The sequence below is a fragment of the Bombina bombina genome, chromosome 1 (genome assembly GCF_027579735.1).
Source record: "Bombina bombina isolate aBomBom1 chromosome 1, aBomBom1.pri, whole genome shotgun sequence".
Taxonomy (NCBI): domain Eukaryota; kingdom Metazoa; phylum Chordata; class Amphibia; order Anura; family Bombinatoridae; genus Bombina; species Bombina bombina.
The window spans coordinates 1,553,464,657-1,553,482,069 of NC_069499.1; the positions used below are offsets into that span (position 1 = coordinate 1,553,464,657).

At 38.6% G+C, this 17,413-nt stretch overlaps 1 protein-coding gene across 1 annotated transcript in view; it reads right to left on the minus strand.

The window, feature by feature from the left end:
- TRIM65 (tripartite motif containing 65) overlaps positions 1-17,413 on the minus strand; it is a 61,491-nt gene that overhangs the window by 17,149 nt on the left and 26,929 nt on the right. Inside the window, exons 4-5 of the mRNA XM_053709157.1 lie at positions 9,038-9,209; positions 8,542-8,628 (exon numbers count right to left, since the gene is read on the minus strand). Coding sequence (XP_053565132.1) covers positions 8,542-8,628; positions 9,038-9,209 — 259 coding nt within the window. The remainder of the gene's footprint in view (positions 1-8,541; positions 8,629-9,037; positions 9,210-17,413) is intronic.

The window sequence follows — 17,413 nt, forward strand, 5'->3', positions numbered from 1 at the left end:
AAACTCTTATCTAAACCATCCTGAAGAAACTGTAAAATTCTAGGAATTCTAAAAGAATGCCAGGGGAATTTATGAGAAAAACACCATGAAATATAAGTCTTCCAAACTCGATAATAAATCTTCCTAGAAACAGATTTACAAGCCTGTAACATAGTATTAATCACTGAGTTAGAGAAACCTCTATGACTAAGCACTAGGCGTTCAATTTCCATACCTTCAAATTTAATGATTTGAGATCCTGATGGAAAAACGGACAGAAGGTCTGGCCTTAATGGAAGTGGCCAAGGTTGGCAACTGGACATCCAAACAAGATCTGCATACCAAAACCTGTGAGGCCATGCTGGAGCTACCAGCAACACAAACGATTGTTCCATGATGATCTTGGAAATCACTCTTGGAAGAAGAACCAGAGGCGGGAAGATATAAGCAGGTTGGTAACACCAAGGAACTGCTAACTCATCCACCGCTTTCGCCAGAGGATCCCTGGACCTGGACAGGTACCTGGGTAGTTTCTTGTTTAGATTAGAAGCTATCAGAATCTATTTCTGGAAGACCCCACATCTGAACAATCTGAGAAAACACATCTGGATGGAGTGACCACTCCCCAATTGTCTATACCTGGGATATGAACCGCAGAAATTAAACAGGAGCTGGATTACGCCCAAACCAGTATCCAAGATACGTCTTTCATAGTTTGGGGACTGTGAGTCCCACCCTGTTGATTGACATATGCCACAGTTGTGATATTGTCTGTCTGAAAAACAATGAACGGTTCTCTCTTCAACAGAGGCCAAACCTGAAGAGCCCTGAAAATAGCACGGAGTTCTAAAATATTGATTGGTAACCTCGCCTCTTGTGCTGTCAGAGATCCCCAGACAGCTCCCCAACCTGAAAGTCTTGCATCTGTTGTGATCACAGTCCAGGTTGGATGAACAAAAGAGGCCCCTTGAACTATACGATGGTGATCTAACCACCAATTCAGAGAGAGTCAAACATTGGGATTTAAGGATATTAATTGTGATATATTTGTATAATACCTGCACCATTGGTTCAGCATACAAAGCTGGAGAGGTCTCATATGAAAATGAGCAAAGGGGATCGCGTCCAATGCTGCAATCATGAGACCTAAAACTTCCATGCACATAGCTACTGAAGGGAATGATTGAGACTGAAGGTTCCGACAAGCTGAAACCAATTTTATTCGTCTCTTGTCTGTTAGATTCAGTGTCCATGACTCTGTCTCTATCTGGAAACCTAAAAAGGTGACCCTTGTCTGAGGAATCAAAGAACTTTTTGGTAAATTAATCCTCTAACCATGTCTTTGAAGAAACAACACTAGTTGATTCGTGTGAGATTCTGCAAAATGTAAAGACTGAGCTAGTACCAAAATATCGTCCAAATAAGGAAACACCACAATACCCCGTTCTCTTATTACAGAGAGTAGGGCACCGAGAACCTTTGAAAAGATTATTGGAGCTGTCGCTAGGCCAAATGGAAGAGTGACAAATTGGTAATGCTTGTCTAGAAAAGAGAATCTCAGAAACAGATAATGATCTGGATGAATCACAATATGAAGATATGTATGCTGTAAGTCTATTGTCGACATATAATGCTCTTGCTGAACAAAAGGCAGAATAGTCCTTATAGTCACCATTTTGAAAGTTGGCACTCTTACATAATGATTCAAAATTTTCAGATCCAGAACTGGCCTGAATGAATTTTCTTTCTTTGGGACAATGAATAGATTTGAATAAAACCTCAGACCCTGTTCCTGAAACGGAACTGGTATGATTACCCCTGGAAACTCCAGGTCTGAAACACACTTCAGAAAAGCCTGAGCCTTACTGGATTTTCTGGGATGCGTGAGAGAAAAAATCTTCTCACAGGAGGTCTTACTCTGAATCCTATTTGGTACCCTTGAGAGACAATACTCTGAATCCATTGATTTTGGACAGAATCTGCCCAAATGTTTTGGAAGAATCTTAATCTGCCCCCTACCAGTTGAGCTGGACAGAGGGCCGCACCATCATGCAGACTTGGTCGCTGGCTTTGGTTTCTTAAACGGTCTGGATTTATTCCAACTTGAAGAAGGTTTCCAATTGGAACCAGATTCTTTGGGGGAAGGATTAGGTTTCTGTTCCTTATTTTGTCGAAAGGAACGAAAATGGTTAGAAGCTTTAGATTTACCTTTAGGTCTTTTATCCTGAGGCAAAAAAACTCCCTTCCCCCCATTGACAGTTGAAATAATCGAATCCAACTGAGAACCAAATAACTTATTACTTTGGAAAGAAAGAGATAGTAATCTAGACTTAGATACCATGTCAGCATTTCAATATTTGATCCACAAAGCTCTTCTAGCTAAAATAGCTAAAGACATAGATTTAACATCAATTTTGATATCAAAAATGGCATCACAGATAAAATGATTAGCATGTTGAAGCAAGCGAACAATGCTAGACAAGACAGGATCCATTTCCTGTTGCACTAGGCTTTCCAACCAAAAGATTGATGCAGCTGCAACATCAGCCATAAAATGGCAGGCCTGAGAAGATAGCCAGAATATAAATAAGCTTTCCTTAGATAAGATTCAAGTTTCCTATCTAAAGGATCTTTAAAAGAAGTACTATCTTCCATAGGAATAGTAGTACGTTTAGCAAGAGTAGAAATAGCCCTATCAACTTTGGGGATCTTTTCCCAAAACTCCAATCTAACTGCTGGCAAAGGATACGATTTTTTAAACCTTGAAGAAGGAATAAAAGAAGTACCAGGCCTATTCCATTCCTTAGAAATCATATCAGAAATAGCATCAGGAACTGGAAAAACCTCTGGAGTAACCACAGGTGGTTTATAAACAGACTTTAAACATCTACTAGTTTTAATATCAAGAGAACTAGTTTCCTCAATATCCAATGTAATCAACACCTCTTTTAACAAGGAACGAATATACTCCATGTTAAATAAATAACTAGATTTGTCAGTGTCAATATCTGAGGAAGGATCTTCTGAATCAGATAGATCCTCATCAGAGGAGGATAATTCAGTATGTTATCGGTCATTTGAAATTTCATCAACTTTATGAAAAGTTTTAAAAGACCTTTAACGTTTATTAGAAGGCAGGATGGTAGACAAAGCCTTCTGAATCGCATCAGCAATAAAATCTTTTATATTCACAGGTATATCATGTGCATTAGATGTTGAAGGAACAACAGGCATTGTACTATTACTGATGGACACATTCTCTGCATGTAAAAGCTTATGACAACTATTACATACCACAGATGGAGATATAATCTACACAAATTTACAACAAATGCACTTAGCTTTGGTAGAACTGTTATCAGGCAGCAGGGTTCCAACAGTGATTTCTGAGACAGGATCAGATTGAGACATCTTGCAAATGTAAGAGAAAAAAACAACATATGAAGCACAATGATCAATTTCCTTATATGGCAGTTTCAGGAATGGGAATAAAATGCAAACAGTATAGCCCTCTGACATAGAAAAAGGCAAGAGGCATATAGGAATTGGGTTTTTAAATAATGAAAATATTTGGCACCAAGTATGACGCACAACGCAATTGAAAATCTTTTGGGACTAACAACATCCGGAAATAACACACTTGCGTCATTGAAGACGCAACCTTGTGTAAAAAATGACGCAATAAACTTTGGCATTTTGCGCCCTCGCGAGCCTAATTTTGCCTGCGAAATTTAATGAAAAAAGCAGTCAATTTGAAAAAAAGACTAAACCCCAGGTAAGAAAAATATTTCCTAAATATGTTTTTTCCCAAATATGAAACTAATAGTCTGCAAAAGGAAATATACATAAACCTGACTCATGGCAATATAAGTACAATACATATATTTAGAACTTTATATTAATGCATAAAGTGCCAAACCATAGCTGAGAGTGTCTTAAGTAATGAAAACATACTTACCGAAAGACACCCATCCACATATAGCAGATAGCCAAAGCAGTACTGAAACGGTTATCAGTAGAGGTAATGGAATATGAGAGTATATCATCGATCTGAATAAGGGAGGTAGGAGATGAATCTCTATGACCGATAACAGAGAACCTATGAAATAGATCTCCCAAGAGGAAAACCATTGTATATCAACGTAGAAATCTTAGCACAAACTTACTTCACCACCTCCATAGGAGGCAAAATTTGTAAAACTGATTTGTGGGTGTGGTGAGGGGTGTATTTATAGGCATTTTGAGGTTTGGGAAACTTTGCCTCTCCTGGTAGGATTATATATCCCATACGTCACTAGCTCATGGACTCTTGCCAATTACATGAAAGAAAGGGAATATATTTTAACTCAACATTTCTTCAGCACAACAGAGTAAGTGCTCTGTGAATAGCTATAGTTCAGCTGCTGTCCAGCTGCATGTTGGGAAAAAAAGAACAATAGCCAATCAGCAGTGCTGAGGTCATGCATTGCTTTAATGTGATCTCATGAGATTTCACTGAAATCTCATGAGATTTCACAGTAAACTTCCTTAAACTGAATAGGAAAATAACATGAGTGTGCCTGCACATGCATGATGCACACACCCTTGCAAGTACTGATACTAGTATCCTCATTGGCTGCTTAAAGTCTTACAATGGAGTGTGAATACTTAGGAAATTGTGAGGTAAATATCTTCCTTTTTTACATAGAGATGTTCAGGTGATATTTTCTAGTCAGCTTTTTACAGCTATGCTGCTTCACTTTCAAGTGCTTCAATATTTGAGTATCATGACCCTTTAAGGAACATACCTTGCTGCCAAATATTTTCTTTATTTCTGAGATATTAGTGAGCAAATGCTTTCTGAAACCTAGGAAACTGCAGGTGTGTGCAAAGTATTTTCTCTAGGACCTAGAAGAGTCAGCAGATACGGAACAGTGGGGAAGGCAGGAAATGAAAGCTGTGGGAGGAGAAATCAAACCAACAGCTGCACTTAGTATGTGCGTTTATATGTAAGTTAAGCACATTGTAGCGCTACTGATCACAGCGAGCTCTATTGATAAAGTATCTCTGATGTACAGCAGTGCTATAATGTGCTAATGTAGCAGGAGCGCCCAGACCATGTGATTGAGTCACTCGGCTGTGTGTCCAGGAGAGATCGCGTGTCTCACGGCGGGTGGCATCGTGTGAGTTGTCACATATGCAGTGACACTGTGTGTGTCACCGTCTGTAATGATCATCTGCTGGTGCTGGCAGGAAAAGTGGGAGGTGGGTGGGCAACAAGATGGTGGGAGTGGGAGGGGCCCTACACTCCAGGAAAAAAAAATATGGAAGGGAGAGCGAGGGACGGGATGTTGCACTTTTTCTGTTTAAATGATTGATAGCAAAAATGCTAATAAATGATCCGATATTTTGGACAAGTTCTTCTCTGAAATTCCCAGTAGCAAAGGGGTTAAAGAAATAAGTTCAAAGTTTAACTTTCTGTAAAGTTTTGAACAATTATAAATGAGAGTAACAGTATCATTATATGCACTTTTATGACCCTTCAAAAGAATCATGAATACGAAACAGCATAATTTAAAGGGAAATGTTACCCAAATGTTGAAGCACATGAAAGTGATGTAGCATAGCTTTAAGAAGACGACTAGAAAAATTACCTGAACATCTCTGTGTAATTAAAGGGACACTGAACCCAATTTTTTTCTTTCCTGATTCAGATAGAGCATGCAATTTTAAGCAACTTTCTGATTTACTCCTATTATCGAATTTTCTTCATTCTCTTGGTATCTTCATTTGAAAAGCAAAAATGTAAGTTTAGATGCCGGCCCATTTTTGGTGAACAACCTGGGTTGTTCTTGCTGATTGGTGGATTCATTTAACCGACCAATAAACAAGTGGTGTCCAGCGTGCTGAACCATAAAATAGCTTAGGTGCCTTCTTTTTCAAATAAAGATAGCAAGAGAATGAAGAAAAATTGATAATAGGAGTAAAATAGAAAGTTGCTTAAAATTGCATGCTCTATCTGAATCATGAAAGAAAATTTTGGGGTTCAGTGTCCCTTTAACCCCTTAATGACCACAGCACTTTTCCATTTTCTGTCCGTTTGGGACCAAGGCTATTTTTACATTTCTGCGGTGTTTGTGTTTAGCTGTAATTTTCCCCTTACTCATTTACTGTACCCACACATATTATATACCGTTTTTCTCGCCATTAAAATATACCATTATTTTCATCATATCTTATAATTTACTATAAAAAAATTATAAAATATGAGGAAAAAATGGAAAAAAACACACTTTTTCTAACTTTGACCCCCAAAATCTGTTATACATCTACAACCACCAAAAAAAAATATGCTAAATAGTTTCTAAATTTTGTCCTGAGTTTAGAAATACCCAATGTTTACATGTTCTTTGCTTTTTTTGCAAGTTATAGGGCCATAAATACAAGTAGCACTTTTCTATTTCAAAACCATTTTTTTTCAAAATTAGCGATAGTTATATTGGGACACTGATATCTTTCAGGAATCCCTGAATATCCATTGACACGTATATATTTTTTTTTAGAAGACATCCCAAAGTATTGATCTAGGCCCATTTTGGTATATTTCATGCCACCATTTCACCACCAAATGCGATCAAATAAAAAAAATTGTTCACTTTTTCACAATGTTTTTCACAAACGTTAGGTTTCTCACTGAAATTATTTACAAAAAACTTATGCAATTATGGCATACATGGTTGTAAATGCTTCTCTGGGATCCCCTTTGTTCATAAATAGCAGACATATATGGCTTTGGTTTTGCTTTTTACTAATTAGAAGGCTGCTAAATGCGACTGCGCACCACACGTGTATTATGCCCAGCAGTGAAGGGGTTAATTAGGGAGCATGTAGGGAGCTTCTAGGGTTAATTTTAGCTTCAGTGTAGTGTAGTAGACAACCCCAAGTATTGATCTAGGCCCATTTTGGTATATTTCATGCCACCATTTCACCGCCAAATGCAATCAAATTAAAAAAACCGCAAAATTTTTCACAATTTTAGGTTTCTCACTGAAATTATTTACAAACAGCATGTGCAATTATGGCACAAATGGTTGTAAATGCTTCTCTGGGATCCCCTTTGTTCAGAAATAGCAGACACATATGACTTTGGCGTTGCTTTTTGGTAATTAGAAGGCCGCTAAGTGCTGCTGCGCATCACACGTGTATTATTGCTAGCAGTGAAGGGGTTAATTAGGTAGTTTGTAGGGAGCTTGCAGGGTTAATTTTAGCTTTAGTGTAGAGATCAGCCTCCCACCTGAAACATCAGACCCCCTGATCCCTCCCAAACAGCTCCCTTCCCTCCCCCACCCCACAATTGTCCTCGCCATCTTAAGTACTGGCAGAAAGTCTGCCAGTACTAAAATAAAAGTTTTGTTTTTTTTTTAAAAATAATACATTTTTAGCATATTTACATATGCCACTTTGTAGGATCCCCCCTTAGCCCCCAACCTCCCTGATTCCCCCCCAAAACAGCTCTCTAACCCCCCCCCCCTCTGCCTTATTGGGGGCCATCTTGGGTACTGGCAGCTGTCTGCCAGTACCCAGTTTGCAAGAGAAATGGAGAAATGTTTTTTTTTTTAATTGTTATTTTCTTTTTCTGTAGTGTAGCTTCCCCCCCCCCCGCCCACAGACCGATCCCCCACCCCCTGATTAATGTATTTTTATATACATAAATACTATTTTTTTAAACTTTTAATGCATCATTTTTCTGTAGTGTAGCGGTTCCCACCCGCTCCCTCCCCGTGCACGTGCCCGCCCCCGCCCTCCCGTGCACATGCGCGCCCGTGCGTGCCTCCGATCACCCCCGCCCACGATCCCGCCCCCATACAAATCATCAGGGCCATCGATGGCCGCCACCCGCCTCCCGAACCGGCTCCCACCCACCAACGAATTTAGCCGGTGATGTCCGTGATGTCCGGTGCAGAGAGGGCCACAGAGTGGCTCTCTCTGCACCGGATTGCTAAAAAAGGTTATTGCAGGATGCCTCAATATCGAGGCATCACTGCAATAACCGGAAAGCAACTGGAAGCGAGCAGGATCGCTTCCAGTTGATTTCCAGACCAAGGACGTACGCCACACGTCCTCGGTCATTAAATGTATTTTTTTTGAGGACGTGTGGCGTACGTCCTTGGTCATTAAGGGGTTAAGGAAGATATTTCACTTCAAAATTCCCTCAGTAACCACATCCCATTCTTTAGGCAGCCAATCAGGAGTGTGGGAGTGTGCATCTGGCAGGTGCATACACAGTCATGATATTTCTCTTCTCAGTTTAAGGAAATTTACTATGAATTCTCATGAGATTATAGGAAATTTATGGAATCACAGTAAAACAAAATGTGAATCCTGTATCTTAGCTGTTGTTTTAAGCCTGTGGGGTTTATATAGCTTGCAACAAAACCTGCTATATTACATGGATAAAAACCCATTAATTACCCGCAGCATAGAGCGTAGTTCATGTTGTTAATGGGTTAAATAAAACAAAGAAAAAAAATCAACTCTACCTTTAATCACATAAAAGAACAGTTGAATTTCTAGAGTTCTCACCTTTAAAAAGTTGGGATCTCATTTCACTCATGACGTAAGGATCACTTCTCTGCTTTGGCCTTGTGCTAGTTCCTGCTCCTCTGGTGTCTACAACACAAAAAAGCATCATGTAATACCCACGTGACGGTTTATTATATGCTGCCATCGTTAAACGGACATGAAACTCATTTTTTCTTTCTTTCATGATTTAGATTTACAATTTCACATCAATTTCCATTTCACATCTATTATCAAATTGACTTTGTTCTCATGGTATTCTTTCTTTTGAAGAGCATACCTAGGTAGGTAGTATGTATGTGTCTAAAGCACTATATGGCAGCAACGCTTTTGCAAATGGTTAACACTGGAGACACATGCATACTCCTAAGCTTACCTACCCAACTTTAGATCATTGAAACAAATTGGAAGTGTTTTAAAATGTTACACTCTATCTGAAACATGAAAGAACAATGTTGGGTTTCATGTCCGTTTAATGACCCTTGCGCTGCATACTGACCTTTGGCCTCAGTCTCTGGCATACATGGGTGCAATGCGTTAGGTAGTTCCACCTGGAGAAGGCGTTTGACCTCCGGCAGGATCCTGGTCACTGCTTCCACTTGCGCAGAGCAACAAAACGGGATGTCTGGTAATGTCGGAGCCGACTCAGGTGAGGCAAGAAGAGCCAGTTGCTGAAAGAATTAGTGAGGTATGGATGAAAGCAGATGTCATACTTTGAAATCAATTTTAAAAAATGTTATTATGAGAAGCAGCATTAGATGAACCTCTTTTTATATTATATTTTACAAAATGGCTCATAAATTGCTCCAATTTCTTTGTAGACTCAAAAAAATGACAGTAAAACATCTACAAGGGGGAGTATTTCAGTCAAAGGTGTAGCTAGTCCCTTTCATTTTTTTTTCGTTATTCTGTCTCTCTCCTTAACGTTTGTTTAAATAAAGCTTTTGATTTTTAACTACATCTGCTCACTCTTCATGTTCGTGGAATATTGTGTTTCTCGTAAAGGCCTACATTACAAGTGGAGCTCAAAAAATGTTAGCATCACCCAAGCACAATCAATACAGCTTCCATTTTGGCACTCATATTACAATTCAGACTCTTATTGCACGAGCGATAGTCTAGTGTGCAGTAACACCTGCATGTCCGATAGTGTGGGTGTCTTTAAATCCCACACATAATAAATGTCTATGGGGCACGCAGTAAAATTCATGAAGGATAAGAGTGTTAAGATGATGGAGCTTAAAGAAATCTGCTCAAGTAGTGTAGTTCTGAGCCATACAATTTTAATTAAATACTTCACACATTCATACTCATAGCCCCTTTCCATGAGAGCATACTCAGGTAGACTCAAGAGTGTGCATATGTTTTGAGTACTATATGTATAACATTGTTGCAAACTGCTAGTATAGAGTTATATAGACACATATAGACACATGCACACTCCTAATCCTACCTCAGTATGCTCTTGTGGATAGGGGCTAAATTTCAACAAGGGATACCAAGAAAAAGAGGTACATTCGCTAAAAGAAGTAAACTGGAAAGGTTAATTTAATAGTATCCTCTGAGTTAAAAATAAAAAAATTAAAGGGGTGCGGAGCTTACAGCTGTAGCAGGAGGACGTGTTTATGTGGAGCTCCTGATCCTAGTGATGTTTTTAGGGGATATTTCCCAAATTTTCATTTAATATATCTGTTACACACGCTGAAGTACCCTGCGGGAATCTAAGAGTTCATACCGTAACAGCGGGACCTGACAATCAGCCAGATTATGAGTTTTGCGTTATGAGGGGTGTGGTAATAACTTGCACGTTATTGTCACCGCTCACTAACCTACAGCGCTGGTATTACAGGTTTTTATAAACCCGGCGTTAAAAGGCAAGAAGTGAGCGTAGAGCAAAATTGAGCTCCATACCGCACTCCAATACCAGCGCTGCTTAAGTCAGCGGTGAGCTGGTTGTACGTGCTCGTGCACGATTTCCTCATAGACATCAATGGGGAGAGCCGGCTGAAAAAAAGCCCAACACCTGCAATAAAGCAGTGTAAAGATCCATAACGCAGCCCCATTGATTCCTATGGGGAAACGAAATTTATGTTTACACCTAACACCCTAACATAAACCCCGAGTCTAAACACCCCTAATCTTACACTTATTAACCCCTAATCTGCCGCACCGACATCTCTGCCGCCTACATTATATTTATTAACCCCTAATCTGCCGCTCCGGACATCGCTGCCACTATAATAAAAATATTAACCCCTAAACCGCCTAGCAAACACTAGTTAAATATTATTAACCCCTAATCTGCTGTCCCTAACATCGCCCCCACCTACCTACATTTATTAACCCCTAATCTGCCGCCCCCAACGTCGCCGCCACTATACTATATTTATTAACCCCTAAACATAAGTCTAACCCTAACACCCCCTAACTTAAATATAATTAAAATAAATCTAAATAAAAATTACTATTAATAACTAAATAATTCCTATTTAAAACTAAATACTTACCTGTAAAATAAACCCTAAGCTAGCCACAGTATAACTAATAGTTACATTGTATCTATCTTAGGGTTTATTTTTATTTTACAGGCAAGTTTGTATTTATTTTAACTAGGTAGAATAGTTATTAAATAGTTATTAACTATATAATAACTACCTAGCTAAAATAAATGCAAATTTACCTATAAAATAAAACCTAACCTGTCTTACACTAACACCTAACCTTACACTACAATTAAATAAATTACCTAAATTAAATACAATTAACTAAATTAAATACAATTACCTAAATTACAAAAAAACAACACTAAATTACACAAAATAAAAAACAAATTACAAGATATTTAAACTAATTACACCTAATCTAATAGCCCTATCAAAATAAAAAAGCCCCCCCAAAATAAAAATAAAAACCCTAGCCTAAACTAAACTACCAATAGCCCTTAAAAGGGCCTTTTGCGGGGCATTGCCCCAAAGAAATCAGCTCTTTTACCTGTAAAAAAAAATAAAAACAACCCCCCAACAGTAAAACCCACCACCCACACAAATAAAACCCTAACTAAAAAAAAACCTAAGCTCCCCATTGCCCTGAAAAGGGCATTTGGATGGGCATTGACCTTAAAAGGGCATTTAGCTCTATTGCAGCCCAAAGCCCTAACCTAAAAATAAAACCCACCCAATAAACCCTTAAAAAACCTAACACTAACCCCTAAAGAACCACTTACAGTTTTGAAGAGCCAACATCCATCCTCAACGAAGCCGGGAGAAGTCCTCAGCAAAGCGACAAGAAGTCCTCAACGAAGCCGGAAGAAGTCTTCATCCAAGCCGGGAGAAGTGGTCCTCCAGACAGGCAGAAGTCTTCATCCAAGTGGGCAGAAGTCTTCATCCAGACGGCATCTTCTATCTTCATCCGGCGCGGAGCGGCTCCATCTTCAAGACATCCGGCGCGGAGCATCCTCTTCTTCCAACGACTACCCGATGAATGAAGGTTCCTTTAAGTAACGTCATCCAAGATGGCGTCCCTTAGATTCAGCCAATAGGATTGAGCTTGCATTCTATTGGCTGATTGGAACAGCCAATAGAATGCAAGCTCAATCCTATTGGCTGATTGGATCAGCCAATAGGATTGAAGTTCAATCCTATTGGCTGATTGCATCAACCAATAGGATTTTTTCAACCTTAATTCCGATTGGCTGATAGAATTCTATTAGCCAATCGGAATTAAGGTTGAAAAAATCCTATTGGTTGATGCAATCAGCCAATAGCATTGAACTTTGAATCTAAGGGACGCCATCTTGGATGACATCACTTAAAGGAACCTTCATTCGTCGGGTAGTCATCGGAAGAAGAGGATGCTCCACGCAGATGTCTTGAAGATGCAACCGCTCCGCGCCAGATGGAAGAAGATAGAAGATGCCATCTGGATGAAGACTTCTGCCTGTCTGGAGGACCACTTCTCCTGGCTTGGATGAAGACTTCTCCCGGCTTCGTTGAGGATTTCTTTCCGCTTCGCTGAGGACTTCTCCCGGCTTCGTTGAGGATGGATGTCGGCTCTTCAAAACTGTAAGTGGATCTTCAGGGGTTAGTGTTAGTTTTTTTTAAGGGTTTATTGGGTGGGTTTTATTTTTAGGTTAGGGCTCTAGGCTGCAATAGAGCTAAATGCCCTTTTAAGGGCAATATCCATCCAAATGCCCTTTTCAGGGCAATGGGGAGCTTAGTTTTTTTTAGTTAGGGTTTTATTTGGGGGGTTGGTTGTGTGGGTGGTGGGTTTTACTGTTGGGGGGTTGTTTGTATTTTTTTTTTACAGGTTAAAGAGCTGATTTCTTTGGGGCAATGCCCCGCAAAATGCCCTTTTAAGGGCTATTGGTAGTTTAGTTTAGACTAGGTTTTTTTTATTTTGGGGGGGGGGGGCTCTTTTTATTTTGATAGGGCTATTAGATTAGGTGTAATTAGTTTAAATATCTTGTAGTTTGTTTTTTATTTTGTGTAATTAAGTGTTTGTTTGTTTTTGTAATTTAGCCAATAGGATTTTTGTAATCAGCCAATAGGATTGAGCTCGCATTCTATTGGCTGTTCCAATCGGGCGGTTTAGGGGTTAATATGTTTATTATAGTGGCGACGATGTCCGGAGCGGCAGATTAGGGGTTAATAAATATAATGTAGGTGGCGGCGATGTCGGGGCGGCAGATTAGGGGTTAATAAGTGTAAGATTAGGGGTGTTTAGACTCGGGGGTTCATGTTAGGTGTAAACATAAATTTTGTTTCCCCATAGGAATCAATGGGACTGCGTTTCGGAGCTTTATTGCAGGTGTTAGGCTTTTTTTTCAGCCGGCTCTCCCCATTGATGTCTATGGGGAAATCGTGCACGAGCACGTACAACCAGCTCACCACTGACTTAAGCAGCTCTGGTATTGGAGTGCGGTATGGAGCTCAATTTTGCTCTACGCTCACTTCTTGCCTTTTAACGCCGGTTTATAAAAACCTGTAATACCAGCGCTGTAGGTAAGTGAGCGGTGACAATAACGTGCAAGTTAGCAACGCACCCCTCTTACCGCAAAACTCGTAATCTGGCCATATGTTACTATGTTACACTTGACCTTGTGCAATACCGCCTGAAGTACAATATGGAGTCCCTTGATGAATGGGAATCTCAAATCTTGAAACTAGAAGACCCCTTTTTACATTTTGCAAAAACACATTTGAAGTTTCCCAAAAGCATGTTGCAAAAGGTGTTCTGGTCTGATGAAACCAAAGTTGGACTTTTTGGCCATAATTCCAAAAGATATGTTTGGCGCAAAAACAACACTGCATATCACCAAAAGAACACCATACCCACAGTGAAGCATGGTGGTGTCAGCATCATGCTTTGGGGCTGTTTTTCTTCAGCTGGAACTGGGGCCTTAGTCAAGGTAGAGGGAATAATGAACAGTTCCAAATGCCAGACAATATTGGCACAAAACCTTCAGGCTTCTGCTAGAAAGCTGAACATGAAGAGGAAATTCATCTTTCAGCATGACAACGACCCAAAGCATACATCCAAATCAACAAAGGAATGGCTTCACCAGAAGGAGATTAAAGTTGTGGCATGGCCCAGCCAGAGCCCAGACCTGAATCCAATTCAAAATCTGTGGTGTGATCTGAAGAGGGTTGTGCACAGGAGATGCCCTCACAATCTGACAGATTTAGAGTGTTTTTGCAAAGAAGAGTGGGCAAATCTACAACCACCAAAAAACACCTATGCTAAATAGTTTCTAAATTTTGTTCTGAGTTTAGAAATACCCAATGTTTACATGTTCTTTGCTTTTTTTGCAAGTTATAGAGCAATAAATACAAGTAGCACTTTGCTATTTCCAAACCATTTTCTTTTTTAGATTAGCCATAGTTACATTGTATGTGTGTTTGGGATAGTGGTTGGACTGAAAGTAAGGAGGGGGAATTGATGCACACCTTATAAAACTTTATCCCAATGTTTTATAGAAATTAGCTGAGGTGATGGTAGGTGGCGCAAATCAATGCTGATTCCCTTTAGTGAAGTGTTGCTGTCTCAATGTTATTGTTATTAGTTATGTGAGTTCCGTGGTGAATTTCTATTTGCTTTGTTTAAATTGCTAATAATATCGATTTCTATTATTATTATAGATTTTAATTGATAATATACTCCTTATATAAATAACTCCTTATATAAATAAAAAGCCTTTAGGTAGGTAAATATAAAAACAATTTATTCTCACAATATGTAAAAATGTATACACTTTATGTACTATTGACACCGGTGTCTTAGTTGCTAAAAAATACTATAAAATAGACAAACATAAAATACACAAACATAAAATACAATTTCAAGTTAAAATGATATAATTTCAAGTTTAAAATGATACTAATACGTTGAGTGTTAGTGTTACACTTTACTTATTTCCACAGTAAGGCCTAATTTCAAGGTTATGTTGCAATATTATTGACATTCATATATTTTAGCAATGAACTGCTATTAGTCTTTTAAAACGTTATGACCTTACAGTTTGGCCGGGTATACGTGATAATACACTATATTCTAATAGTGCTGGTTGTGCTGTTTTAACAGTGCTCTAAAGTACCTTGAAGTGTATCCGTCTGTTGACACTGTATCCGTTGGGGAATATTGCGGTTAAATATATGCCGCTGCTTGATTCCCTTTAGTGTATCCGTCTAATGACACGTTTTCCGTTTGAGAATACTGCGGTTAAATAAATGCCGCTGTTTGATTTTCTTAGGTGACTGGGTTTGCTGGATGAGTTGTGATGTTAGATCTCTCTGGCGGTTAAATATATGCCGCTGCGGTGACTTTGTTGCAGTTAGGTTCACCCTGCAATAAAAAATGTGGATGATGTTATTCTTTGTGGTGATTCACACTGACGTGAATGTTTCCTGCGGTTTCCCGTGACCGCTTGAAGTGTTGTCGGTCAGTGACCGATCTAGCTTTTCAAGGATGGTGGTTCCTGATATTTTGTCCGTCGGGTGTGAGGTCTTTATCGCTTCAGATGTTTATTCGTCTGCTTCCGTTTACTGTCGGTCAGTGACCGATCTGGCTGTGTTCTTAGATGTTTAGATGGAAGCGCTTTTCTTGTGTCCTGTAGTCCTGCAAATCCGTGTGAGGGTGCTCGGGTATCAACGCGTTTCGGCTTCAAAGCCTTTCTCAAGATACCTGATGAGTGGATTGGCCTGCTATTTATACCTGTTTCGGTTAACTGTTAAACTGCCAGTATGATGTTCTTCCAATTTTCAATTTTGGTTAGTTTGTGAATTTGAGGATGTTAACATTCAACAAGACTTGATTCTGGTTAAATTATCTTTTCGTTATTATCTAAACGTGTCATTAGACGGATACACTAAAGGGAATCAAGCAGCGGCATATATTTAACCGCAATATTCCCCAACGGATACAGTGTCAACAGACGGATACACTTCAAGGTACTTTAGAGCACTGTTAAAACAGCACAACCAGCACTATTAGAATATAGTGTATTATCACGTATACCCGGCCAAACTGTAAGGTCATAACGTTTTAAAAGACTAATAGCAGTTCATTGCTAAAATATATGAATGTCAATAATATTGCAACATAACCTTGAAATTAGGCCTTACTGTGGAAATAAGTAAAGTGTAACACTAACACTCAACGTATTAGTATCATTTTAAACTTGAAATTATATCATTTTAACTTGAAATTGTATTTTATGTTTGTGTATTTTATGTTTGTCTATTTTATAGTATTTTTTAGCAACTAAGACACCGGTGTCAATAGTACATAAAGTGTATACATTTTTACATATTGTGAGAATAAATTGTTTTTATATTTACCTACCTAAAGGCTTTTTATTTATATAAGGAGTTATTTATATAAGGAGTATATTATCAATTAAAATCTATAATAATAATAGAAATCGATATTATTAGCAATTTAAACAAAGCAAATAGAAATTCACCACGGAACTCACATAACTAATAACAATAACATTGAGACAGCAACACTTCACTAAAGGGAATCAGCATAGTTACATTGTAACACTGATATCTGTCAGGAATCCCTGAATAACCCTTCACATGTACAGGATATATTTTTTTTAGTAGATAACCCAAAGTATTGATCTAGGCCCATTTTGGTATATTTCATGCCAACATTTGACCGCCAAATGCGATAAAAAAAAAAATCCTTCACTTTTTCACAATTTTAGGTTTCTCACTGAAATTATTTACAAACAGCTTGTGCAATAATGGCACAAATGGTTGTAAATGCTTCTCTGGGATCCCCTTTGTTTAGAAATAGCAGACATATATGTTCCTTGAAAGTCCCCATTATTTATAGTTTTTGACTTCATGGGTCCATGAGAGACCTTTATTGTTTAGAAGGGGATATTTAGTTTTCAGAATGTGAGTTAGATATTAGAGATGTTTACATAGAACATGTATAGTATAAAATGTGAGGTGCTGGTTCAGGTTCTAGTCTTTCTGCCATTAAACCAACAGCTTGACCCAGTATAGCAAGTGCTCCTATCGTATGCACCATGCTGTTATCATTGGTAAACTTGTTCATGTTAAGGTGTTATGCACAACATGTTACTGTATATAATATGTGCTATTTCTTTTATAAGTATTTGCACTGAGTTGAGAACATTAGTGTGATTGTAATTATTGTGCTCGGTTTGTCAGTGTATGCTTTACCTGAATATTTACATTTAAACACCTCCTCAATCATAATTAAAAAAAAGTTTAAAGGGACATTAAACACCATTTTCTGTAAAAAAAAATTGTGCCTGTCCCATGATGCCTCTGAGGCCAAAGAAACAAATATTGAAACATGCAGATGCTGCAAATCATACAGCTGGTTTAAGCAATTTGCA